Source organism: Archocentrus centrarchus, chromosome 6 (genome assembly GCF_007364275.1).
Source record: "Archocentrus centrarchus isolate MPI-CPG fArcCen1 chromosome 6, fArcCen1, whole genome shotgun sequence".
In the NCBI taxonomy this organism is placed as follows: Eukaryota; Metazoa; Chordata; class Actinopteri; order Cichliformes; family Cichlidae; genus Archocentrus; species Archocentrus centrarchus.
The window spans coordinates 32,057,649-32,084,118 of NC_044351.1; the positions used below are offsets into that span (position 1 = coordinate 32,057,649).

The 26,470-nt window shown below is 42.9% G+C and overlaps 1 protein-coding gene across 1 annotated transcript in view; it reads left to right on the forward strand.

Annotated features, from left to right (window-relative positions):
* The window catches only part of necab2 (N-terminal EF-hand calcium binding protein 2), a 136,070-nt gene that overhangs the window by 53,503 nt on the left and 56,097 nt on the right, over window positions 1-26,470 (forward strand). Inside the window, exons 6-7 of the mRNA XM_030731195.1 lie at window positions 21,650-21,786; window positions 22,189-22,313. Coding sequence (XP_030587055.1) covers window positions 21,650-21,786; window positions 22,189-22,313 — 262 coding nt within the window. The remainder of the gene's footprint in view (window positions 1-21,649; window positions 21,787-22,188; window positions 22,314-26,470) is intronic.

The window sequence follows — 26,470 nt, forward strand, 5'->3', positions numbered from 1 at the left end:
GCTTTTTAATGATTCACTTCAGTTCAATTTTATTTATATAACGCCAAATCACAACAAACAGTCGCCTCAAGGTGCTTTGTATTGTAAGGTAAAGACCCTGCAATAATTACAGGGAAAACCCAACAGTCAAAATGACCCCCCCCCTATGAGCAGCACTTGGTGACAGTGGGAAGGAAAAACTCCCTTTTAACAGGAAGAAACCTCCAGCAGAACCAGGCTCAGGGAGGGGGGTCATCTGCTGTGACCGGTTGGGGCTGAGGGGAGAGACAGGACAAAAGACACGCTGTGGAAGAGAGATTAATAATTAATGATTAAATGCAGAGTGGGGTATAAACAGAGTACAAAAAGGTGCATCATGGGAACCCCCCAGCAGACTAGGCCTATAGCAGCATAACTAATGGATGGTTCAGGGTCACCTGATCCAGCCCTAACTATAAGCTTGATCATAAAGGAAAGTTTTAAGCCTAATCTTAAAAACAGAGAGGGTGTCTGTCTCCTGAATCCAAGCTGGGAGCTGGTTCCACAGAAGAGGGGCCTGAAAGCTGAAGGCTCTGCCTCCCATTCTACTCTTAAGTATCCTAGGAACCACAAGTAAGCCAGCAGTCTGAGAGAGAAGTGCTCTGTTGGGGTGATACGGGACTATGAGGTCTTTGAGATAAGATGGGGCCTGATTATTCAAGACCTTGAAGGTGAGGAGAAGGATTTAAAATTCTGTTCTAGATTTAACAGGGAGCCAATGAAGAGAAGCCAATATGGGAGAGATATGCTCTCTTTCTTGTCCCCATCGATGGTTTCTGTTATAAATCCTGTGTTTTACTCTTCCTTTATCCTTTTGAAGTTCTTTCTGTTCCTCTTCTGTCTTTTGGTCTCTGCGAGTTTATTCTCGGTTTTCCTTTCAGGTTACTTCCTTTATTTTATTTTGAAGGTTAGCCCCTCATGTGACTTTTTTGTGTTTTTACTTCCTGCCGTTGTTCTTTTCCCCACCCTCACTAGTGTCTGGGTTCCTCCTGCTGTTTTTTTTTCATTCTGCTGCCTCCCTGCTTTTTTATGTGGATGTTCCCATTTGATTTTTGGATTATATTAGTTTAGTTTAGTGGGATTTCCTCTCACTACATGTCACCTTTATTGTTAAATCCTTTTAAAGTTCCTTGTTTTTCCATCTGCTACTCCCTGTTGTCTGCATATTGGGTCCTCCTGGGAGTATTAATTATGACAGAACAAACTGTGACAGAAACACTTCACAGAGCTAGTATTCATAAAATTTTCTGCTACAACAAATCAAAATGATAATCTTATTATCAGAGAATGACTGCAGTCATTTATGAGCCAACAAGTTACGCCATCATATGAAAGGCTTCATCAAACCATTTTGGATAGGTGGTTTGAATCATCATTGTACACAATTATTGTACACAAAACACACAATCTGCTGCAGATTTCAGGTGCTGTGTGCTGACATCATTTCCCCCTGCAACATCTAAAGAAAAGCGTGACTTGCTCTGGAACTATTTTTCCCTGACTTGAGTTTTTGACTGGTCACATGACTGGCTGAGGGAATCTGATATTTATTGATCAACAACCCTTTTGGCCCTTGCTGATTCATGATCCACTAGCAGATGTGCTTGGAAAGGCCTATCATGAGGCCAAGCTGGCCACTTTGCACCCCTGAAACTTAGCATTGTTGATTAAATCTTTGAGTTGGATATTCAAACTACATAATAGAGGCTTGTATTTTCTTTTAAAAGTAGGTTTCTGACTTTGTAATTATTGTGACAGTAAATAAATCAAGGTGTCCGGTGTTATCCTGCTGCAGCTCATGTCAGCATGGCATCACCTCAAGTGTTCTTTCAAGTCACCATGGTGACAGTTGCCATGGAGGCTGGATACTTTAGGGACAGTTGTCATGGATACAGGTTGAGTTGATGTCAGTCTACACGGAGCCAGCTTGTTAGGACAAAAGATTGCCCAGTTATGTTTTGTCTGTGCGTGCACATCCCACTCAGGACTGTGGGCTTCACCTGGTTTCATAGTTAGGTGTGGTTTCTGTGGCAAAACCAGCTTTACAGAGCAAGCCCCCAGTTTTGTGATCAACATCAAAGATGCACCCATCCAAGTATTAAAAGCAGGGGAAAAGTTTAAGAGAAAACTTTGCAGAAAGCCTGCCTTCATGTCTGCTGCGTAACTCCCCCTCTCATATTCCCAGGTGACTGCTGTGAATACTGTGATTTATACAGAGAACAAATATGCAGTCCGCAGAGATGATGTAAAATGCATTGAAATGCCTCAAACCCTGTATGTTATCCAGTATTCTCTGAACTGTTTATCTTGTTTCCCGTTTTTTTTCTGGAAGCTTTTATGGCAGCATCAGAGTCAGAAGTGGTTCCAGAAAACTATTTTAATTGGCTTTCTGTCCAGCAGGTGGAGATAAGTAATGTCCTCTCCCATGAGGGGTGTGTGTGTGTGTGTGTGTGTGTGTGTGTGAGAGAGAGAGAGAAAATTTCATCATCTTCCTGTCCACTCTGTCATGTATAAATGCTTTGTTTAATGAGCTACTTTCCTAAGCAGTTTGTTTTTTCAGGCTTTCACTGAGCCAACCAACGCATCTCTGCAGGAACTGCAGTTTTTCTGCAAGTAAAATCTTGTTAGGCCTGTTTTTTTGTTTTGTTTTGTTTTGTTTTTGTTGTTGTTGTTTTAAAGAATCTGTTCAGGAAACTGTGTTTGTGCCGGTGAGTGACCCCCCCCCCCCCCATAAGCTTTTTTTAGTTGCTTTCCAGCCGACTCCTCCACCTACTCTACGTCTCTTTTCTGTCATGTTCTCCTCTTTCATCTGTGCTCCATTGTCTTCTTCTACCCCCAAGCCTTTGCTGCCTCTCCCCACACCTCATCCTCTTCATCCTCTCCTTTCTTCATGAAGATTAAGGTGAAGCGGATCACGGGGAGAAGGGGGGCATTTTGGTCCGTGCACAATAACATCTGAACAGGATGAGGAGAGTAAGAGGGGTGAAGGATTGATGGAGAAGAATCGGGAGGCAGAGAAAGGGCAAGAGGGAAGAAAGAAGAGGAGATGGAAGGAGAAGAATAGGATGAGGTGAATGGGTGTGGTGAAAGGGTGATGGTGAGGGAAGATGTGTGAATGAATGGGGGGGGGTGAAGATTGTAAAACATGTCATCTGGTTCAGTGTGGGGTATAAGAGCATTCTTGGTGGGCTGTCTTGTGCAGCATTCATGCCTTATTCATTAGAACTTAAAGTGGATTTATGATGGAGATATTCATACAGAGTACAGTACCGGTGAAATGTAGTGGTGGATTGTCTCACTCTTGAAACGGAGCTTGTGGTCTTGAACTTTTAGCCTTGGGAGAGCAAGCCTGATTTTCTAAGAGTTTTCAAGCATGTTAAAAATATAACTGAATATATGAATAAATATTGCTTTGAGAATTAATTACAATAATTTTTTTTAATTATTATTTTAACAACCAGTTAGTTGGTTCATTAAGAAGAAAAGCCACCCTTACTTCCTGGTCCAGTTTCCAGCAGCTGACTCTACATGGACACGTCTAACAAATTCGTTTTATTGAGTGAATTAAGTTTGGAAATACAGCGTGCTGATAGTGATGCTAAGATAGAAAAACACCAAGAAAAGGAAACTTATGGTTTTGGAGGTAAAGCAAATATATTGATGATTCAGTTTATATTGATGAGCTGCATGCAAGTGCACATTGAGTCTGGTTCTGTAGCCAAACAGTCGTGGATATTGAATGAAGAACAGTTGCTGACCTGATTGCGGCCTGTTGGCAACATGACTAGGTAAATGTGGTTGCAGAATTGCAGGTGTGCAATAAAAAATATTTTTCTAATTCAAATAATTTGAACATTTGTGCAAGAGTCTTGAACAGAACAGATTCTGTTCATAATTTTTATGGACAGAATTTCTTGGCGTAGCCAGGGGGCGGAAGGCTTCTCCTTTGGTGGCCTCAGAGTCTCGTCTCTGCTCTTTGCAGATGATGCGGTCCTGTTGGCTTCATCAGGGGGTGGCCTCCAGCTCGCAGTGGAACAGTTCACAGCTGAGTGTGAAGCGGCCGGCATGAGAATCAGCACCTCTAAGTCTGAGGCCATGGTCCTCAGCCGGAAAAGGGTGGAGTGGCCTTTCTGGCTCAGGGACGAGTTCCTGCCCCAAGTGGAGGAGTTTAAGTATCTCGGGGTCTTGTTCACGAGTGATGGGAGAAGGGAGCGGGAGATCGACAGATGGATCGGGGCTGCTTCTGCAGTGATGCGGATGCTCCACCAGTCTGTCGTGGTGAAGAGGGAGCTTAGTGTAAAAGCGAGGCTCTCGATTTACTGGTCGATCTACGTTCCTACCCTCACCTATGGTCACGAGCTTTGGGTAGTGACCGAAAGAATAAGATCGCGAATACAATCGGCAGAAATGAGTTTCCTTTGAAAGGTGGCTGGCCTCTCCTTTAGAGATAAGGTGAGGAGTGCGGCCATCCGGGAGGGGCTCAGAGTAGAGCCGCTGCTCCTCCACATCGAAAGGAGCCAGTTGAGGTGGCTCGGGCATCTGATTAGGATGCCTCCTGACCGCCTCTTGAGTGAGATGTTCTGGGCATGTCCCACTGGGAGGAGGTCCCGTGGTAGACCCAGGACACGCTGGGGAGATTATATCTCTCGGCTGGCCTGGGAACGCCTTGGGGTCCCTCTGGATGAGCTGGAGGAGGTGGCTGAGGAGAGGGAATCCTGGACTTCTCTGCTTAGGCTGCTGCCCCCTGCGACCCGGCCCCAGATAAGTGGAAGAGAATGGATGGATGGATGGTGCAAGAGTCTTATTGCATTTCTTAATAAGAAAAAAACATTAAATTAAATTACATTAAAATGGCAGCATGGTGGCGCAGTGGTTAGCACTGCTGCCTCACAGTTAGAATAACATCTGGAAGGCCTGGGTTCGATTCCACCTTGGCCCAGGCCTCTCCCTCTCTCTGTGTGGAGTTTGCATGTTCTCCCCATGCTTGCGTGGGTTTCCTCCGGGTACTCCGGTTTCCTCCCACATTCCAAAGACATGCACTTACTGGGGTTAGGTTAATTGGCTAATCTAAATTGCCCATAGGTGTGACTGAGCGCGTGAATGTGAGTGTGAAAGGTTGTCTGTAACTCTGTGTTGGCCCTGCAACAGGCTGGCGACCTGTTCAGGGTGTACCCTGCCTCTCGCCCTATGACAGCTGGGATAGGCTCCAGCCCCCCCGCGACCCTGAACAGGATGTGCGGAAGCGAATGGATGGATGGATGGATGGACATTAAACTGCATTGCAAAGATAATGGAGCTCTAAATGTCTCCAGGTGACTTTGTGCACAGGCAGCGTCTTTGTGTTTCTGTGGTGTCGACAGCAACGTAGACACCTGCAAACTGTATCTTACATGCACATGCATTACTAAGTGGTTTCAACCCCAACAGCAACAGCATCCCTCAGCTTCTAGAACCTGGTCACCAGGGTTACAGTTTCCATGGTAACCAGGAGGAGGATGCTGAAACCAGCTTATGTTTAAGTAGTAAAGTTAGTACTGGGGGAGAGAAGGCAAGTAATAGTTAATTATGAAGAAACGGTGAGAGCAGGATTTAACAAAAGAACATATCTGTAGAGACAGGAGGAAGAAACGGGCAGAAAATGCCGCACGGAACAGCTGAAGAAGATGATGAATGAAGGGTAGGAGGTGATATAATAGTATGGGAGTTGAGATAAAGAAATAGGTCATACACACTGAAAGACAGAGATGAGAGAGGTCAGAAAAGCTGCTCGACATCTTTCTCATGGCTGCCGTCACAGTGCGGACGAGGAGGAAGCTCAGCAGCTCTGTCAGTGAAACTGATTACACGGTTTCATTTCAACATTCAGCTCCCGTGATACATCGCTTTGCTATGTTGAACTTCAACCTACCATAATCGCTGCAAGAAATATTTTGGCATCTCTATGTGAGCTGTAGAGCCTCTCCCAACACTGTTCTACTATTAAGTGAAGGGGTTATATAGTGGTTTGTGGCACTAAGCTGCCTTAGCTACTCTGTAGCTGATACATTTCCTTCAAATGAGAAGCTAGACTTCTGGAGGATTACCTACAGAAATACCACATCTAGTTGAGAATACTGATTCCTGTTAACCTAACTCTCAGGACTAATGTTCGGTACCATCAGAAACATCATCAGGCCTAGCAGAGCTGTCTCAGCTGCAGACTTTTTTTCTCACTGTTGTTGATCTAAGTGAAAGAAAACGGTAAAAGGAAAATTTAAGTTCAGTTTTCTGCTCTCTTGTCTTATACAGTTGGGATTAAGTGAAGTTGGAATCAAACTTAAATTCTTATTTTTTACACAAAATATTCACATTTTTTTACCGGATTTGTAAATGTTTAGCCATGTTTCCTGTACTTGTTTAGCACCTTTTAGCACCGACTGAAACATTATTGGAAATTACTGGATGCTTCGTCATTAAAGTGCCTGTAGTCTGCACCTAACCTCCTGAAGTTTAACGTCTAGATGGATTGGCACCAAATTTTTGTGTAGACTGAGTTTTTAGCATCACAATGAGGAAGATAAATCCTGAATATGTTGTAAAATAATTAGATCATTTAAATTATTAATTACTTTGTGCACACTCTCAGTGGAGAGGAAGACTTATCCTTGCTTCAGACAGAACCAGATAGAAACAGGTTCAGGGTGGGACTGTACCTTAAACCTAAATTCTCTTCAGGACTTCACCAACCAATGGGTGACGTCCATCTTTTATATCTAGTCTATTATCTGCCTCGGATGGTTGGGTTAAGAAAAGAAAGAAAATGGAAGAGTTGATGTATAAACACTAGGCATGTTGATGGGCCAGTAAGCAGCGATGAGGAACGTGCAGGCTGAAGAGAAAGGGAAACACACACACACTACAGGAGAGACAGGATTATGGTAATGACCTGCAATAGTGGCTTATTAGTGCATGGAGAATGAAAGAAAGGGGGTTAGAAGAGAGGTGCCCATGGATGGTAGCAGCATTATAAGCTGTAGTTTAAGGTTATCTGATCCAGCCCAAGCTATAGTATAACCTTCATGAAAAAGTTAAGTTTTAATCTGAATCTTAAAAGAGAGGCCATCTGCCTTCTGGTTCCTGCTGGTTCCACAGGAGAGCTGCCTGAGAGCCTTAAACTTTTGGAAACCCCCATAATCACAAATCAGCCACAAGTAAGTGCTCTGTTGCAATTTTATGGTGCTATGAGGTCATGAAGGGCATGGCATGCATCTGTAAGGATGTTAAATTCTGGATTTTACATGGAACCAATCAAAAGAAGTTGATGTGGAAAAATGGCTTTCTTTCTAGCTCCTGCTGCATTTTGGGTCAGCTGAAGGCTATTGAGACAGCCACTGGGACATCCTGATGATAAAGAATTACAGTACAACTACAAGTAAGAAATGTATGAGATACTGCCATTTTTATATATATATGTATATAATTCAACTTATATAAAAATATTTTGTTTCATGACCAATGTCCCTGCAGACCTGACCTCGCTGTCTGTCTCAGTGGAATACTGTTTATCTATTTACTAATGTACAGATGCTAACATGCTAAAAGTTCAGTATGGTAGCACAGTTGTGAGCATGTTGGCATTTAGCTCAAAGCAAAGCTGTGCCTCAGTGCAGTCTCAAAGAACCCTTGGCATAGATTCTTCTTTTTGATATTTGAACATGCAAACACTAGCAGAGGAGAATTAATTTCTTCCATGACTTTACTGAGATAATGAGGGAGAAAATGGTTGCCTCTAATTGGCTGCCAGGGCCTCTGGCATCTTCTTGCATTGAAACCCTGCCTGCAGCCCTTCTTTTTTTAAATTATTTTTTTCATGAATTTATGGCAAAAAGATTGCACATTACTGATTTAAGCAATCTCTCTCAATTTCCATGCTTCACCTTCCTACTGAGCAGCGTAGATGATCTGCTTTGGTCTTTTCTGCTTCGTATAGGTTTCCTTGCTCCCTTCTACGTGTGTGTGTGTGTGTGTGTGTGTGTGTGTGTGTGTGTGTGTGTGTGTGTGTGTGTGTGTGTGTGTGTGTGTGTGTGTGTGTGTGTGTGTGTATGACTTTGAACCTGCAGCCTTTGTCACTTTCATCTTCACCAGTGAAACCAGCTTCTGCAGCAGTAGCCATCATAGTTTAGCCCATCCTCCATTTCTCTGCCCAACATTAGTGTTGTAGATGGAGTGATTCCAGTCAGCACCTCTGAGGATTAAAGCAGCCAGCGTGTTACTGTATTAGCTTTACGTGTGTGTTTTTATGTGCACCTGCCTGCCTCCTGTCAAAGTGCTGCAGTGCTCTACAGAGTGGAGGTGGACATGTGACTGACAAATCTACCAAGTATGCTACTGACTGAATAGGACATGAATAATTTGTGTATGTGATTGTGAGTGTATGTGAAAGAGTGAAGGAGAGAGGCAGAACTGGCAGCGTGTGTGTGTGTGTGTGAGTCTGTGTGTGTTTTGTCAGTGTGTTGACTGATGAAGTTACACCCAAAGCATGAATAATGCAGAGGACTGTGGGAGTGGGTAAAGGAGAGAAAAAGATGGGGAGATGGATGGATAATTGGGTGAAGGGAGAAGGGAGAGGGATCGAACTCCGCTCAGTGATTTAATCCAGATTTGACTGAATGAGAAATTAAAACACACAAATGAAACAGAGCTCAACACAACATGCAATAAATTCCTCTTGTCGCTGCATCCCCTTTATTCCTTTCTCTTCTCCATCCATCTCCCTGTTTTTCCATCCTCCGTCCTCTCCTTCCTGTTATCTCCCTCCTACTGTTTCTCCCCGCCTTCGACCTCCATCCTCCTCCTCGCCTTCCTTTTTTTTCCCCATCACTCTCTCTCTCTCTCTGTGGGCCTGTGATGCTGGCATGCTATCTGAAGAGTGTGGATGTTTCTGATGCCTGTTTGTGAGCTTGCCTTCTGTTTAGAAACAAACTCAGGCATGCTGCCTCCTGCTAACCACTTCCACACTTCCAGAAGTCACTTCCACCAGTCAGATCTTGCCAATAGACCAAATGTTGCTGTATTATCTTTTGCTTTTTATAGCTTTTCTCAGTCCTGAATGCAAAAACAAATATCCCCATGATTATGTGTCTACATGTTAAATTACATGTAGAATTGTAATGTCGTACAAGTCTTTTTGTTTGTGGAAAGATGAGCAAATTCTGGTGAGAATTGTTTACTGCAGCTGCATCCTCTTTAGTTCTGCTTTCTGCACTGGTCAGATATAGTTAGATGATGATGATGATGAAAAGGAGGCCTAAACTCTGATGGCATCCAGAAGCAGCGCTCACACTTCTTTCTCAGTACTACACACTGGATTTTTTTTTGTTTGTTTGTTTTTTGAAAGGGGCTTTTTTAAAAACCAAACTAGGAAAACTACTTACAAGATGGTGCCTCGATGATTTTATTCAATGACATTCAACTCCAAAAATTAACTTTGTTAATTGGAACAAATGTATCAAAAAATTGTGATTATAAAAACAGTAATTATAGGGACCATTATATCAGCTCTCTTGGTTGTCCATGGTGCTGGAGCGGTGCCACTATGGCTATTTTGTCTCATTTGGGAATGGCAGTCGTCCTGGCGCTGTTCACAAAATGCCTTTCACACTGACTTTGTGTGCTTCTGTGGGCCATCTTCTTGTCCCACTGAAACGGCTCTTAGTCTTCAGAGTTCTGTGGAAAATTTAGATGAGGCTTCCCATGTGTCGCTTTCAATGTTGATTCATGCTCATCAAGCAGGAACCAACATCAAGCCTCTGGTGCTGAAAAAAGAAGCCAATAACTGCAGTTATTGCTTATACATCCAGTTTCACCATTGGGTGCTTACATAGTCCAGTGTTTGTGATGGTGGTACATTTTGGAGCATTTCCAATTGAATTACCTGACTTTGGCACACTGTGTAGTGCAGCCTGTCAAAGAAGTTTATGCTCTCGTTTCAGTGAGTCAAAGTATTTTATTGATTATGTTGCTTAGCAATAGGCTGGCGACCTGTCCAGGGTGTACCCTGCATCTTACCCTGTGGCAGCTGGGATAGGCTCCAGCCCCTCTGCAGCCCTGAAAAAGATAAGAGGAAGAAGATGGATGCATGTGTTGAAGTTGTTGCTTATTGCCTGCCACTAGTCTTTCATTCATTCATTCATTCATATATATATATATATATATATATATATAATATAATGTTCATTGTGTATGTGTGTGTGTGTGAGAGAGAGAGAGAGACTGTTTTAATAAGCTCTACATTGGGAATTCTTTCTTTCTTTTTTTTTTGTTTTGAGTGGCTGCATCACAAATGGTGGCCACAAAATCCCACAGAGAATAAAATATGGCAACGCACGCTGTGTGTATGTGTCCACACTCAGGTTAGTTTCATGCTAATGGCCTGGTAGATGTCTCCAGAGGAGGAGAAGCGGGTGGTCAGCCATCCAAGTCCACCATTAGTGTTCAGCCTCACACACTCGCAGTGTACACATCCAGCTGAGCTCTCTGTGGTCAGCGAGCAGTGCAGCTGGGATGTCTTAATAAGAAGATAATCATTTGGAGTAAAAAAAAAAAAAACAAACTGATCAGGAAAGTGGAGAGTAATAACCAAGAAAAACAGGCAGGGGGGGGCTAAATTTGATTACTGAGGCAGACAATGAGAACAGACATTCATGAGGAATGTTATGTTTCTCCTATTAGAGGTGTATTTGCTTAGATATAACTTCCATAAAGTTAAAATGGCGTTGCTTAGAGACATACTGACTGAGGTTGCTCTGATACTATGGTAATTGTGTGATGTATGAAGCTGAGGCAGGGTTTGGGGGCGTGGGGGTTAGGATTAGTTCAGAATAGTGGACCACCCCGGGGAGCTGTGCTCCTGTTAGCACCACAGATGGAGGCCTGGTGTCAGGAGGCAATGTTGGCTCTGCAGTGAGACTCATGAAATAAAATATGATTCGTCTTAAGCTGTGAAATGAAAGAAAATAAACACGAGTTCAAATAGCAGACAACTCAGACGTCCTGTAACATAAACAACTTTTATTGGTTTCCATGGCAAATAAGATCAAACCAATAGAAAGTAATAAGAAAAATCTAAAAATAGTCAGCCGAAGAAGTCTCCAGAGGACACACAGGGGTAGGCTGAGATGTGGGCGTCATATGTCCTGAAGCTGTTAGGAGATAAAAGGAAGTGCAGGGACAGGAAACTGTTCACAAGCTACATGAGCTCTGCTCTTCTCTCTGCCCTTCTCTGCTCTTCTCTCTGCTCTTCTCTCTGCTCTTCTCTGCTCTGCTCTCAAGATAACAAGAAGGCAGGAGTTTTGTGCGTTTCACTACTTTGACATGGACTTTCTTCTTGTCTTATTGTCCTTATGGTGAAATGTTAAGTCTTTTTTTTTTCTTCTTTTTTTTTTTTTTTGTGGTGACATTCTTTGAAATTCTAGTCAACCATTTTGCAGCCATTACACATACTGGCTATTATAATCACCTTTCTACAACTTTTGTGTCACATCCAGTCCATCCAGTGAGTAATTACAACAGGTATTGGACATATCATCAGACATCACTGACAGTGTGTCCAGGTTGCACCACAAGCTGTGTTAAAACAACTTCAACATGCTATTGTCACTGACTTCCAAGAAAAGGCTGGAGACTGTAGGGTAGGGAGGGTTAGCACCCCAACAAACCAATACAAGGACCAGAAGTGCAGAAAAGTTTACAAAACCCCAAAGGGGCTAAAAATCTACTAAGCCAAGACAGGATGCTTGAGGAGGGAGCACGCAGTGCAATGCACAGTGCCAGTAACCAACTGGGCAGATGGTGAGATGGAACCCCCACCTCCTAGCACCACAAGCAACAACCTCATCTAGACCCACCGAGCATCATCGGGTTTTATGGCCAGCCGTCAACCAAGAGGCGCAGTGGCGTCAGTTTGATGAAAATGTGGCTGCAGCACTAAATGCAGTGGCCAAGGGAGCGGTGGAACAGAGGCTCTGGACAATGGGCGCCTTCATAATCACTATAGGTGATGCCAGGTTTGGCATCAAAGTACACAACCCACTAGGTGGAAAGCTTAGGCAAGAGCTCAAATCACTGAAGGATGAAAAAGTAGCCCTTGCTGAACTCAGGAAAATGCTGAGTGAGAAGCCAGCCACCCTTTGGCATACTGAATGGCACAGAAGAAGGGGCAAGGAAAGTGCAGCTCCTTCATTTGGATTTGTGAGGAAGCTACCGGGGGAGAAGCCCAGTGATCACCTGTCATGAATATCTATGGCCACCTCAGATACACGCTCAGTGACAGCTTGAGGGATCAAGTTGGCAAATGTGACACTTTCATATGCCAGTTTGACAGCAGGGAACTGGCACTGAAAGAGGTCAGGGAGGTCATCAAGTCAGCCAGGGCTTCTTTTTTTAGCACCATATAAGATCTTCAAGAAATGCCCTAAGTTGTGGGAGTGCTTTTGGAAGATCCTCAAGCTGATCTGGAGGAGGGAAGCAGCAGTGGAGAATATCCAGGAGACATGGATTCTGAAGGAGGAGGATGTAACATTGAGCAATTCAGGACCATCTTGCTCCTCAGTGTGAAATTTTCTTCAAGGTTGCTGCAAATCACCTCAGGGATTTCCTCTATTACACTGAGAGCAGAGTACAGAAAGGAGGAATCCCAGGTGTTCCAGTCTACAAAGAGCACAAGGTTGTAGTAACCTGGCTGATAAGAGAGGCTTGAGGAAGCAGAAGAGACTTGGTGGTACTGTGGCCGGATTTTGCCACTGCCAACACAAGTTGGTGGGAAAAGCCCTGTTCAGTTATCAGATTCCCAAGAATATCCAGTCTCATCCTCAACGACTACAACAGCTTTTGTCTGAGGGTGTCTCCAGGGAAAACAGCATGGCACCAGTTGGAGAAAGGCATCATAATCAGCTGCATGATCTCACTTTCCCTGTGCACTGGCTATGAACTTGATAGTGAAGTTGTCAGAGGTGGACTGCAATATCTAAGTCAAGGACCCTGCCAACCTCTAACTAGAGTATTCATGGATGACCTGACTACACTGGTTCCAAGATGTAGGTGGCTGCTGCAAGAGCTTGTGTGGCATATCTCACTGGCAAGAATGAGGTTCAAGCCAGCCAGCCACCTCCAGGTCTTTGGTTCTCAGGAAAGGAGGAGTATAAGATAACTTCTGTTTCTTTAGTGGAGATGGTCAGATTCCATCTCTCTCCCAGAAGCCAGTCAGCAGCCTTGGCAAACTTTTCACCAGTAATCTGAGGGACACCTTAGTGCAACAGGCAGCCAGTGGTGACCTCAACATCTGGCTCACCACAGTGGACAGATCAGGACTTCCTGGCAAATTTAAAGCCTGGGTGTGCCAACATGGAATCCTGCCTTGGCTCCTCTGACTGCTGATCTATGAAATTCTGACCACCACTATAGAAAGGTTTGAGAGGGAAAATCAGCACATTTCTGCACAGATGGCTGGACCTGCCACAAAACTTGAGCCTGTAAGTATCGTCCGTTAAGGGCACAGCATCAAACACCAGCTTCCTGTCAGTAGCCTGTTGTAGGAGTTCAAGATCACCCAAGCCAGAGGAGTTCTGCTGTAGTAAGTTGCTGTTGATTTGAAGTTCTCCTCAGCAGGCATTGAAGTCAAAACAGGGAGGAAGTGGTATGTAGATGAGGCAAAGCTAGCCAAAACTAAGCTGCACCACAACAGCTTGGTGGGCTCAGTGGCAACGATTTGGAAGAGCTTTAGAGGTTACCTAAAACCTCACTCTAGCAGAACCTGAGGGAAGGAGTGCCACCATTCACCAGCCAGTGCATGCAAGCATGCCCACCAGCAATACCTTTTCTGTCCCAAGCTCTTTAAGCTCTCTCCAAGCAATACCACTGTTGCCATTCTCAAGTTCTTTGGGCTTTAGCAGACACCATTCATGCTGGGATGAACTACAGCAAGAAGCAACACCCACCAAAGCCTGTCAACTCTGCCCGAGGAGCCGGGGCCCCAACAACAGCTGTGCAGCAGGCTACCGGCAACAACAAGAGGTTGGAAGCTCCTGGTTGATGCAGGGAGACAGTTGAGGTTCCCGGACCTCACTGTAACCACCACGCTCAGGCCTGATACATCCTGTTGTGCAGAGAGTCAAAGCAAGTCATCTTGCTGGAGTTGACTGCCCTGTGTGAAGCCAGGGCAAGAAAGAGAGTGAAAGGGGTGGAAAGCATGCTGGGAGCCCGTGAAGGTGGGGTGTAGGGGCTTTGCAGGCCAGTCTCTATACGGAGTCCTAGGGGTGTTAGGGATCTACGGACTGCAAAAGAACAAAGCCATCCAAGCCACCTTGGAAGCTGCAGAAAAGTAATCCTGATGGCTCTGGCTGAAGAGGGTTGACATGGCAGAGCATGCTACCTGGACACAAGTCAGGGCATGATACTTCCCTGCTGGGTTGCCCAGGGTTAATTGAATGTTTTTAAGCTTTTATTTTGAAAAACCTATAGCTACTCACATGAGGATCTTAAGTTAACATAGTGGGATCCCTTGGAGCAGCCCATCCATCTGGTGCACCATTGTTCAGGCTGTTTATCTAGCATGGTACCATGGTGTAGAGCTAAATGTTCTGTTGGATTATTTTTATTTTTTTTTTGCTCCTGATTGTACGTCCATTCCCTTCTAAGAGCTCTCACTCAATTCTTCTCCTTTGAGACTGATCGAACTCCTTCACGCTAAGCTGAAGGATATAGTGACTTATCAGTGGATCGATACCAACACTTGCATTCCCTCTGACAGCCGTCTGTCTGAGAGATGGTCAGCCAGCAACGGCTTTGTATCTGTCCTGATGCACTGTGAACTGGGAAGACTGTTGTTACATCATTAAGACTGAACAACACCACAATCACAGCTTAATTTGGGGTTATATTAAAATGGGAGAGCCCCTCGCTGTCTCATCATGCCGAACCCAGTCATTACATCTTGGCAGATGCTGTTGTGAGCAGAAGCTCTTAGGTTAACCTCTCCTCTCCCATTTTGTCAGACTTAATGAAGTCGTATTCCTGATGTAGCTTTAAAGTGCAAGAGGAAGAAAGCTGCATATGGCAAAAGGTTGCTGTGTACAAAGGTTTGCAACACCCTGCACTGAAGCATGTCACTTTATTGAAGAGTATATTATATAACTGATGTAAGTTCTTTAAAGGGTTTCAGACTTTTTCTATTTTAATATATTTCAGATGGTGTTAAGTTTCTTTTAATTTGCTGCCCCGAATTTGGAGCAGATATGGAGCAAAGGTGCTCTGTGATATCTTACTGAATTCCTACAGTTTGGTCTACTAGGATGCAGGCATTTATCACAGTCTCTGTTTGCCTTAGGTCATAACAGAAGAGAACCTGGTTGTAGTAAAACATCCTTAGAAGTTTTATGTCCACCAGTGCTGCTCAGAACCTCAAAGTTTGCTCTGATGCCCGGCAGACTCACTGTAGCAATAAGAAACGGTGTAGATTTTTCTCAGTACAGTTTAAGCAAATAATTTAAAGAATTTGATTTATTAAGTATTAATTTGTGATCTTTCTCTGTTCTTCAGTATAGTTTTACAGTATATATACGCAGGCTTTATATGAAGCTAAACCACTCTGACTGAAAGCTTCATATTTTAAAGCACTCCACCAAATCTGTTGGAAAGTATCACAGGAAGGAGCAAATGAGTGTATTTTTCCCAGAGTGAAACATTTCTTCATAAAAGAAAATTTGGCTTCAGAGTCAAAGTAACCACAGCTGTTGGCACATGAAAAATGAATCACATATTTAAATCACTCTGTTTGCACATATAGTCACTGACAGGTTCTGGGGTGTAACATCACCATACTAAAGACGCAGCATTCTTTGGACCATTCACAGCTGCTTATACTACTTCTATTAAGTTATGTGATTAACTTTACAGAACGTATGGCAGCACATCAAATGGCCTTCATTGGGTATGTGCTCGTCTTTTATTATAGTCCAGAAGTGTTCGGCTTGTGTTTTATTGTAATTTGGCATTAGTAGCCACTTGTGCCAATCAAACTGGAGGTGAACATGCTGCCTCTCATCCCTGCCCATGTGACCCCATCGGGGATGGGCTGAGGATGGAATAATTTCCCCTAACAAGAATAACCTCTGCAATCACTGATTACCACCTACAATGTTCTGTAATCAGCCACCTCCATCTTGCCACAAAAGATGGAGGTGTGTGTGTGTGTGTGTGTGTGTGTGTGTGTGTGTGTGTGTGTGTGTGTGTGTGTGTGTGTGTGTGTGTGTGTGTGAGTGTGTGAGAGAGAGACTCTACAACATGTTGATAGACATACATGGGTGGTTTTCAAGAAGAAGTTTTGTTGGTAACATTAAGTAAATGGGGAGAAATGCAAGCGAGCGGAAAGAAGCACATGCAAAGGACTGAGTGACCTACCTGACACAAATTTAATAGGTTACCAGTATTTTATTTACATTTTTGGACCATGTATCACCTTTATTAGACAGTGTGTCAGAATCAAACCCACACCCCTGCAGCCTTTTGGGACATTAGTCACCTGCTCAGCCCATTGAGCTATAGCAGCACCTTTTATTTTATTTTATTTTTTATAACAACCAAGCCACTTTGGCTCTGTACTAAAAATTCCTGTCAGGGCGTGTTGATACATTACGCACGTGCATCATTTCAAAGGAAGTCTTTGGCATGGTGATGCTTAAAAAATGAGACGCCAAAGTACAATCAAAATTTTAAGCTTTGCTGGTGCAGCGTTCTGGAGAGCTCTGTATTTCAACACACTAACACACACTTTTACTCAGTTTATCTATGGAGATAGGCACACACTTATAGATGCTGGGAATAATACACACCATAGCTAATTACCAGGCTGTATTCAGGGAGCCAGCTGAGAGAGGGAGGGTGTATCTCCTCCTGGGTCAGTGATCTGTGTGAATTATAGATCACAGGTTTCATATCCTGGGTTTTGTAGCTGGGCTCATGGGAAACGCTCAGCAAAGAGAGTGAGAGGAGGAAGATAGAGGAAGACTCAGGAAGACAGACTGGACTACGGCTGATACACACTCTGCCTTACACATATTACACTCACTGCATATTTTAGTCAGTGTTCTACAGTTGTTTAAGCTGGACCAGAACTCCAAGAGCCCCAAAGGTTGAAGGCTGCATTTATATTGGCTTATTGGTACAAATGTATCAAAGTTTGGATAGTGTCAGATTTGTAACACATTTACCTAAATTTGATACATTGGCTTGTGCCCAAATCTGGTTCAGATTTCAATTTTGTGCTTAATGTTATCTGCCCCCAAATATTTCAGTCACACAGCAGACCTGTGGCTCCGTTTGGTAAAATCACAGGTTCTGCAGCCTGGTGTCATACAGGCGCTGAGTAAAATGCCCTCCATTGTTCAGTCATTACCTTCAAGGGTTCTCCTGAATTTGAGAAAACAGTGTTAGGATTTTTTTCCCTATTTTAAAACTGTGTGTAGCTCAGCAGTAAAGCATGAATGTCTACACAGTGTTTTGACAGCTTTGTCTGTTCATCAGCATCTAAGATAAAGTCGCACATTTTTTCAAGGTATTTGTTTCTAAGCAGCTTTAAAATCTAATTTCTAAAATTTAAAAGGGTGTGAACCCTGAGATAGTATAACAAATATATTTGTTATACTGTTCACAGCCCCGGGCCCTGCTGCAGTGTTGCTGTATCTGTTCTGTGTGGCAGGTTTTGTGGGCGCTTAGCCACTGCTTTTATTTTACGCTGATACTGACTTTCAGTTTTATGTTTACATTTATTAATTTGGATGCCTTTGCTAGTTCTGCTCTCTTGCAGCAATAGCAGGAAAGCTGGGGAATGGTGTGCTATTAAGGCACCCCATATTATCTCTAAAATTATACTGGTGGTATGTTTGTTTTTGGGGGGGTTTGGGGTTTTTTTGCATACCCAAATTGAGAATTTTTTGAATTCTCCACAGTGCCTTTAAAATTTCATACTTCAGCTTCATGGTTGCTTGTGTGTCCCTCCAACTCTCCAGTTTGCCAAATTTTACTTTCATGGTTTGCTTTGATGCCAACCTTTTCAAAGTGGTGCTCAAACGGCGCAGAGTTACAGTTGTGATCTGCAGTCTTGCGCACACACGTTCACGTGAGCTCGTGCAATCTTCCATTTTAGGTGTGATTTAAATTTCTCTTCATGTTAAATTTGTCAATGCTTGAAGGTCAAAACACATGTGGAGCGGCGGATTAAGGACATGATCAATATCTACAAGGAAACGGATACGCTTCTTGTTGTTTGTGGCGCATGCATCTATGCCCACACATGCACAAACAGTTTAGGACTCCACTGAGTCCCTGGATGATGGCTCAGTGGCTCTGTTATGTTGTTGCATTAAATCTTGGGTCTGTTTTGTATCCAAACATTTACAGTAGATAACAGTGCTAAGGGCAATCCTGTCTCAGCCTCTACCTGCCATCATACCTCTAATCGTTTTTCTTGCAAATCTGTTGATTAATAAGACACGTGCATTTACATTTAACCTGAGGGAATTTCCTAACTGTATTTCTGGTTTGTAATAAATGCTAGTGCTCAACTTTAACTGAAGAAAAAACATGCTGAATTTACCAAATAACTGGCAAGAATCTATCAGCATGTTTCCTATTTAAAGATTACATGCCCGTGATCAACTCATAACGCCCTTATAAACTATTCAAGAAACCCGATAAGATTCCTATTTATCATTTCTGTTTATTCAGACGTGTACCCCACTTAGATAATTGAATCTCAGCATGGTAGACATTAATGTGTCATCAGCGCCTCTTGAATAAAACAGCAAGTACAAATTGGACCACAAGCCTAAATTCTGTAATCACAGTGACTTCTGTTTTTGCTGTTAGCTGTGCTTTCACTGGATGCTTTTAAAAACCAGAACCAGCTCACAGGACTGTTCTGCACATGACCTAATAAAGACGAGTCTGTTTGGCTGTTTTAGTGCTCGCTTGTGTGTGTGTGTGTGTGTGTGTGTGTGTGTGTGTGTGTGTGTGTGTGTGTGTGTGTGTGTGTGTGTGTGTGTGTGTGTGTGTGTGTGTGTGTGTGCGCATGAAAGCCATTGACTGTGATAATGGAAGTCGATACAGCGGCCTGTGTGATTCGCCGTCTCGCGGGAGCTTTTGTCTTTGATTGGAGTTCAGCAGAGAATGGCTGAATGCACAGGAACCTTAATTGTCTCCCTGAATCACTGCGCTGTGACATCTGACGTGACTTCTGACAGTAAAGCTGACATGACCGACTGACTCCACTCTCTGGAGTGTATGTGCAGTCAGTTATGGCCTGGTGTTCAATAGTCAGAGTGCATGTATTATTCTGAAAAGGTTTTGGCCTTAAACATGTCTTAAGCGGTACATGAAAGTTGGGGGTTCTCACTGTTGCCTGTCGAGCTTTCCAGCGCGTTTAAAGTGCGACAGACATAAGCAGCAAAAATACAATTCGAATTTCTGTTATTAAAACACAACCTGACGCCCTAACGTGGCACATTCAACAAATAGACTCCCCATTACTCCTATGATCATGATTTATTGGGCTTTATCTTTGCTTCTAGAGCTGCAGTTGTGTGTTTTAGAATAAGTTCAGTACTGTTCATGTTTTTTTGACTCACTAATATAAACCTGTTATATATCAAACGTGCTTTAATGAAAACACAGTATCACATCCAATAAAATTAAAATTAAAAGCTTTAATTTACATGACATAATTTTTGCAGATTTTTTATGTTAAACAAAAAATATTTAAATGTGTAAAAATGAATTACCTAATAATACAGTCAAATACTGCTGTAGTACATATAATTAGGCTTAGAAAAATACTGTTATTAGTTGGGTTTTATTGTGCAACTTGTGTGAAATATTGTGTAAACTTAAGTCATATTTAATCCTTAATTCGTGTATTTAGAAATAACTGGAAAATTGTGTTAAATTACAGATTTTTACAGTGTTGCAACATGAAATGGCAGCTTGACAGTGAGAAAATACTAGTTATGAACTGGGTTTTTTAACATTATGTCAAGGTTTTAGTTTATAAATACTGTAAATAGTAGGCTTAAAGATCATTCTAACTAAAATTTAGCAAATTTCTTGTACAGACATGTTATTGATCCAAACTTGTTAGAGCAAGAAGCATGTTGCTTAATCTACTGCTTTCAGTTCAGTTTTATTTATATAGCACCAAATCACAGCAATCTCAGAGTGCTTTATATTGTAGGTAAAGATCCTACAATAATTACAGAGAAAACCCAACAGTCCAAACGACCCCCTATGAGCAGCACTTGGTGACAGTGGGAAGGAAAAACTCCCTTTTTAACAGGAAGAAACCTCCAGCAGAACCAGGCTCAGGGAGGGGCAGTCATCTGCTGAGGGGGGGCTGAGGGGAGAGAGATGGGACAAAAGACACACTGTGGAAGAGAGACAGAGATTAATAACTAGATTTTCAATTTTACTCCTAGAATTTTTTGTTGTTTTTGTTTTTAGGAGAGCAAGAAACAAAATAACTTAAAACTCCTTAAATGTGAACTTCTAGTACAGCCTCATGCACCCATCCTGAAATCCAGATCTGACAGACGTGCTGTGCCTTGTTTTGATTGGACTGACTGTGGGGCTTTTTTTTTTTTTTTTCTTTTTAAGCAAACCCTCAGACCCTTAAATAATTAAAAGGTTGCTGTGATAAGGTCATGAGAGTTAAAGCAGGAGCGCCAGTCTTATCTGAAACACTCCTGTGATAGTTTGCTGTGTTGAGCCTGCCAGCGGAGCAGCTCGGGGACTCCTGCTTTGATGCAGCTGTCAGGATGTCACTTGTCCTCTTTTCAACTTCTGTCTTTGAAAATGTTTGGCTCAGGTTTAAAAAAATATATATTAAATTTACATCCACATTTACAGCTCTGTCATACAGTATATAAGTCAATTATTTTAAAAGAATAGACTTCCCTTCAAAGACCCACAGCTAAACTTACAAGGTGTCCACATTTCATTTAAGGCCAAAAACTGTATATATGTGTAGTTATAATTAAAAACTGACACTAACGGCAGGTACTGGCCTATCACACATACTGTATGCATTTGTAATCATGCTGAGGCATGATTTTGAAGTCCAGCAGAGTGACTCCGTCTCCATTTACAGTACTCGCCACTGTCTGCAGCACATACAGCAGAGTAGTATTATAGCTGGTGGTGTGGAGTAAAGCTGCGTTTTCATTTTAAGTTTCTAGTTTGTGAAATACAATCATTTTACAATCGCATACATATTATCAGTTGGCGTGTACTCCAAATACAGGGCACTAGTCTATTTTTACTTGTTGTTTTGCCTCCGTGCCTGCTGTCTGTCCACCTTGAGAAGCTCTTCAACCATTAAATGAGTGCAAGGAAGGAACTGAAAGAGATTTGAGCTGGAAAATCTCTTCAGGAGAGTAACAGACAGGAAGGGTATGGTGCTGTGCTGTGCTGTGCTGTGCTGTGTGAAAGACGTGATAAAGGGGAGAAAACATTCCACTGACTTTATAGACATCTTGGTGTTACAATTTTTGAGAGAACTCAAATTATAAATGACACACTATCATTCCTTTATTTGTTTTTTCTCCAGGTGTATGAGAGAGGGACCAACGTGGAGCAATTTGTGACCCGTTTCCTGCTGAAGGAGTCAGCCAATCAGATCCAGTCTCTCCTGAGCTCTGTGGAGAGTGCCGTGGATGCGATTGACGAGCAGCACAGCCAATCGGGGTGAGCCGAAGAGGGTGTCGCTGGCTGTTATGTGTGAAATTGGGAGCGTGCGCATGTGTGTTTGTTCGTGACCGTGCACATGTGTCACGGTATTATGTGTAAAACTCGGATTGTCAGCGGCTGTAATGGGAACCAGGCAGTGTTTCAAGCACAGATCTTCTTCGGTTAAAACATGTGTCGCTCTTGCGCGCACACACACAAACCAATTTTCCTCTTCTTCATCACATTTTCATCACCTTCTATCTCACCTTCATTCCTCTTTTATTTCACTTTTGCATAAGCCAATTTTACCAATCCAGGGCATTTTATTGTTTTTCTCCTCTACTCTATCTCCCTCCTCCTTGCTTTTTATCTAATTCTCTTTTCCCCCCCTCCATCCTTCTCTGTCTCTCTATTTTTCAGTCATCTACCTGCCAAAGTGAGTCCACGGATGTCAGGGAAGCGCTACGAAAACACTGTCCCTGACTATCCCCCTAATAACAGAGTCAGCGCCAGGGAGGCTGTCAGGACCATCAATACTGCTTCAGGTGACAAATGCAAACACACACACATACACACACACACTGACGGTCACACTGAAGATTTATGATTGAAGGCCATCTTTCGTGTAATTAGCTCCACATCCCATATTTTTAGCAAGGTTACCGTGGCCTGACTGAGCAGAAATCAAACTCTAACTGCTACTCATCAATTTTACTGTGCGCACACTTATCCTTGTGTAATTTATTCTCCATTGTAAAACACCTAAATCAGCCACCTGCACAGGTCTGATGCAGTTTCCCTGTGGTGGAAAGGGCAGTGCAGAGAAATTCTCATTGCAGTGAGGGAACAGGTTTTAGGGAAGTAAAGAGCTGAAGCATGAAGAGCAGAGGAAGACGGCGAATAAAGAAAGCGATGGCTAAGGAAGAAAAGAGAGAACCTGGAAGGTTGGTTAAAATATACCATAATGTATTTAAATTTAACTTGTAGGAGTCCAGTCAGCACTTAACTGTGTGTGTGTGTGTGTGTGTGTGTGTGTGTGTGTGTGTGTGTGTGTGTGTGTGTGTGTGTGTGTGTGTGTGTGTGTGTGTGTGTGTGTGTCATAGTAATTGATTGTGTGGTAATTTTCTGTAAGGATGTGCAAGTCCCTGATTACTCTCTGCTGCTGTGTAAAGTTCTTCCTCTCTCTCTCTTTGTCATCCTTCACCAGCTGGTAGTTAACAGAGCGCTACACACTCACCTTGACACTCTGCACTCCTCAAGTAAATTGCTTGCCCGAGAAGTGATGCCTCACCGGCCGTCAATATGGTTGTTGTATTTTAGTCTTAATTGCTTCGGGAATGATCGGATGAGACTCTGTACTTAAAAATCAGGCATCAAATGCACTTAACTCTTGGACAGCTTGGCTGCTAACAAAACCTTATATCCTCCTGAAAACTGAGGAGAAAAAGTTTTTTTGTGACCACTACAGAGGACATAAGGTCTCAGGAGGATATATACTTAGAATTGTCCATGCCTGCAGCAGACGTGGTGCTCGTTGTTGTTGTGAGTGGGCCTCTGATACCTCCTTTAAACTTGCATAAAGTCATTCACATAAAGCAAGGTTCTGGTGGTCTTTATTACCTGTGGGTATGTATCTTAAGTATGAATAAGCTCCAAACCACCACTCTGGTTCTTAGCACATGTAGCTCCTTGTTATCCTCCTCAGTTAACAGTCCCATAAACCACAGAAATCTCCCAGCATCCCAGTCCAGTTTCTGACATTGATATCTGCAGAAATGCGTTCTTAATGTATGCAACGTGCACGCATGCTCTCATTTAGAGAGGGACTTCCATCTTCAAGAGGTGTGGTTACTACTTTATTCTTTCTCAGTACAGCATGATGAGGTAGGTAATATGTTAGTGATTCACTGACCAGTCTCTCTGTCTGACCTTAATTATCTGCCACTAGTAATCTGAGGCAGGAAAGTCTGCAAATATTTGACCGCTTCACCTTCTTCTGCGTGAAATCACAGAGAACCTGTAATGTGTGCACACTTGAGGGGTTGTAGCTGCTTCTGTATCAGTGCATTGCACTTTATCCCAGATGGTCTCCAAGCTGAGCTTCACATGTTACAGAGCCAAATATGTGGAGGTTAAATGTGCCTCGTCTGATGATGGGTAGTTCCAGCACCACCACCATGTTGTCATGATCAAAGCTCCTCTGATGTCCTCCATAAAGCATGCAATAAACTGTCATCCTACCTGTGTCCCCCCCCCCCCCCCCCCCCCCCCCCCCACGCTCTGGCTTTATGGAGCAGTAGCGTGTTCTCATAGTCACGCTTCATCTCTTCTGATGTGAAATTACTGAGAAAATGGCATTGGCTGTTCAGACTTAGGCGTGCCTTGTTTTCCTCACAAATGGATATGTGATGCCTGCCTCCACATGTTACAAAGTATTTGTCCTTTACCTTGCTGTATATTTGGGTTCGAATTTGTTTTAGTGCATAGGTGGGTGCCATTCATGGTTTCCTTAGTTTCATGTCACTAGAGGAAACTGATTTGCTGCATGATTTGCTGCTGATTGTATGAGTTCATCATTTGTCACGTTCTATCTACGCTAAAACTCCTAAAGAGCATCCGGCACTTTCCATTTGTCTTTTGCTTCCCTCTGACAGCGATAATCAAGAATCATGTCCTCTGGCATCATCTTTAGCAGCTATCCAATACCGAGCCCATTGATTCTAGGATCCTAATTTGAATTTTACATTTATCATATAACTGCATCAGTGCAACAACACTGGAAGAGTGAGATTGTTTCCAGGTGATTTTCTTGTTATTGCAAAAGGAACCGTAGCTTAAATCTCAGTGGCCCCAAAACAAGATACCCTAGACTTGGAACTGGACATTTTCTTTCATTAATATAAACCAAGAATGCAAAATAAACATCTATTTCATCAAAGTAGTCACAGAAATGTCACCGCTTTACTGGAAAAATTCACAGGGAAGATTGAGTGGAGGCTCAGGTGAGAGGAAACCCTCAAAGGGTGGAGAAAATCATAATATGCATGAGCTCAAGCTGACTCAAAGGCAGGAATCTGACAGATAACAAGCCAGAAGTCAGTAATCTCTGTTTTAATGTACAGAGCAGGGATCATACACATGAGCGCAGCCCATGAAGGAAACATGACAGCTAGGTGACAGGAAAGAAAGACATAAAATCCAAACAATGCATAATAGAATGAAGACAATGAGGTAAATATGAAAGGCCACAAGGGAGGTGTTTATGAAGAGGAGAGTGAAAAGATATTACAGAAAGGCAGGAAAATGAACAAAGTAGACATGAAGCTGAAAAGCGTACAAGACGATCTGGGATTACCAAATAAAACAGGAAATGACAATTCAGAATCTGCATTGGTCATTCGATATATTCGGATACTTCCAGGACATTATTAATAATTGTCAGTTGAAGGTGAAGTGTGTTACCTCATGGTTATTGTGTTACTTTCCTCTGCAACATAGGATCGCTCAAATTGCGGCTGAGTTCTCGTGGACATACGGCAAACTTACAGTACTCTTTACAGCTTTATTTTGGGATCAGTGCAGCACAGAAGGACCTGCTGGGGTTTAACAAAATGTTGTGTAGCAATCACACAGCATTAGCCCGTGACACAGGGCTCTGCTGTTAGGGGTCGCTTGACTTGTCTCCTTAACTGGTCACACAGCGTGAAAAATGCTCACTGTCGCAACATGTAGCCGGTGTCATAAATACAGCTCCAGTTTTGTGTGGCGTGCCTCATTTTGGCTACGACTTGAACATAAAACAAAAATTAAAGCTGTATGAGTTTGTTACCTTGACAGCTTTCTCAGATTTAGTACCCCTCCGCTGCAGTTAGGTGAGACGAGCGCTGCTAACGGCTACCGTGGTGTCAATAAATCTGTCTTCCATCGGGATGCCATTGACATACATACGGATGTGGAGAGCTGTAGGCAGACTGTGAGGAGTAGCACTGATTTATGTTTGCACAGCTTTGTGATTCTGACAGCACGCTGCCAAACAACAGTTTGTTTGTCCTATACCTGAAGAAATACATCCTCACACATGATACACACTGTGTTACTGTTATTTTCTGCCTTAGTCATGGTACCATGCTGCTACTCCCTGCCCTCACTGGTAGACATACAGAAGAATATAAACACAGGAAATAGGAAAAAAAAAAATCATTGCCATATATATCACTGAACTTTAATAGACATGTGTTTCATTGCAGCAGTGAATATCAAACTGTTGCAGTTTGCAGCTCTCAGTAATGGTTAAAGCATAAATGTGTTTTAATGTGTGCTAGTGGTAAAATCTTAACTGTTTATAGTTTTCCTGTTCATGCTTCATGGAATAGTTTGACATTTTAAAAAGGCGCCTTCTCCCCACCTTGCAGCGTTGAATAGCGTGATGCCATCTTCAAGTCTGCACTGAAATGATCAAGCTAGAGCTCTAAGCTAGTTAGCATAAAGATGCTATTTCAAGCTGTATGTATTCACTGCCGCTCGCTCAGTTGTTAAAATTGCACGCAAATTTAACAACTGGGTGTTTAATACCATGCAGGCAGGCACTGCATGCATCAGAGTGTCTGAATGCTGGACCACTGCAGGTGGCACTGCTCATGAATTCATGGTCAGGTTATTTTGTGTGGATGCCGAAGGAGGAGCTTGGTTGGTTATATGCAGT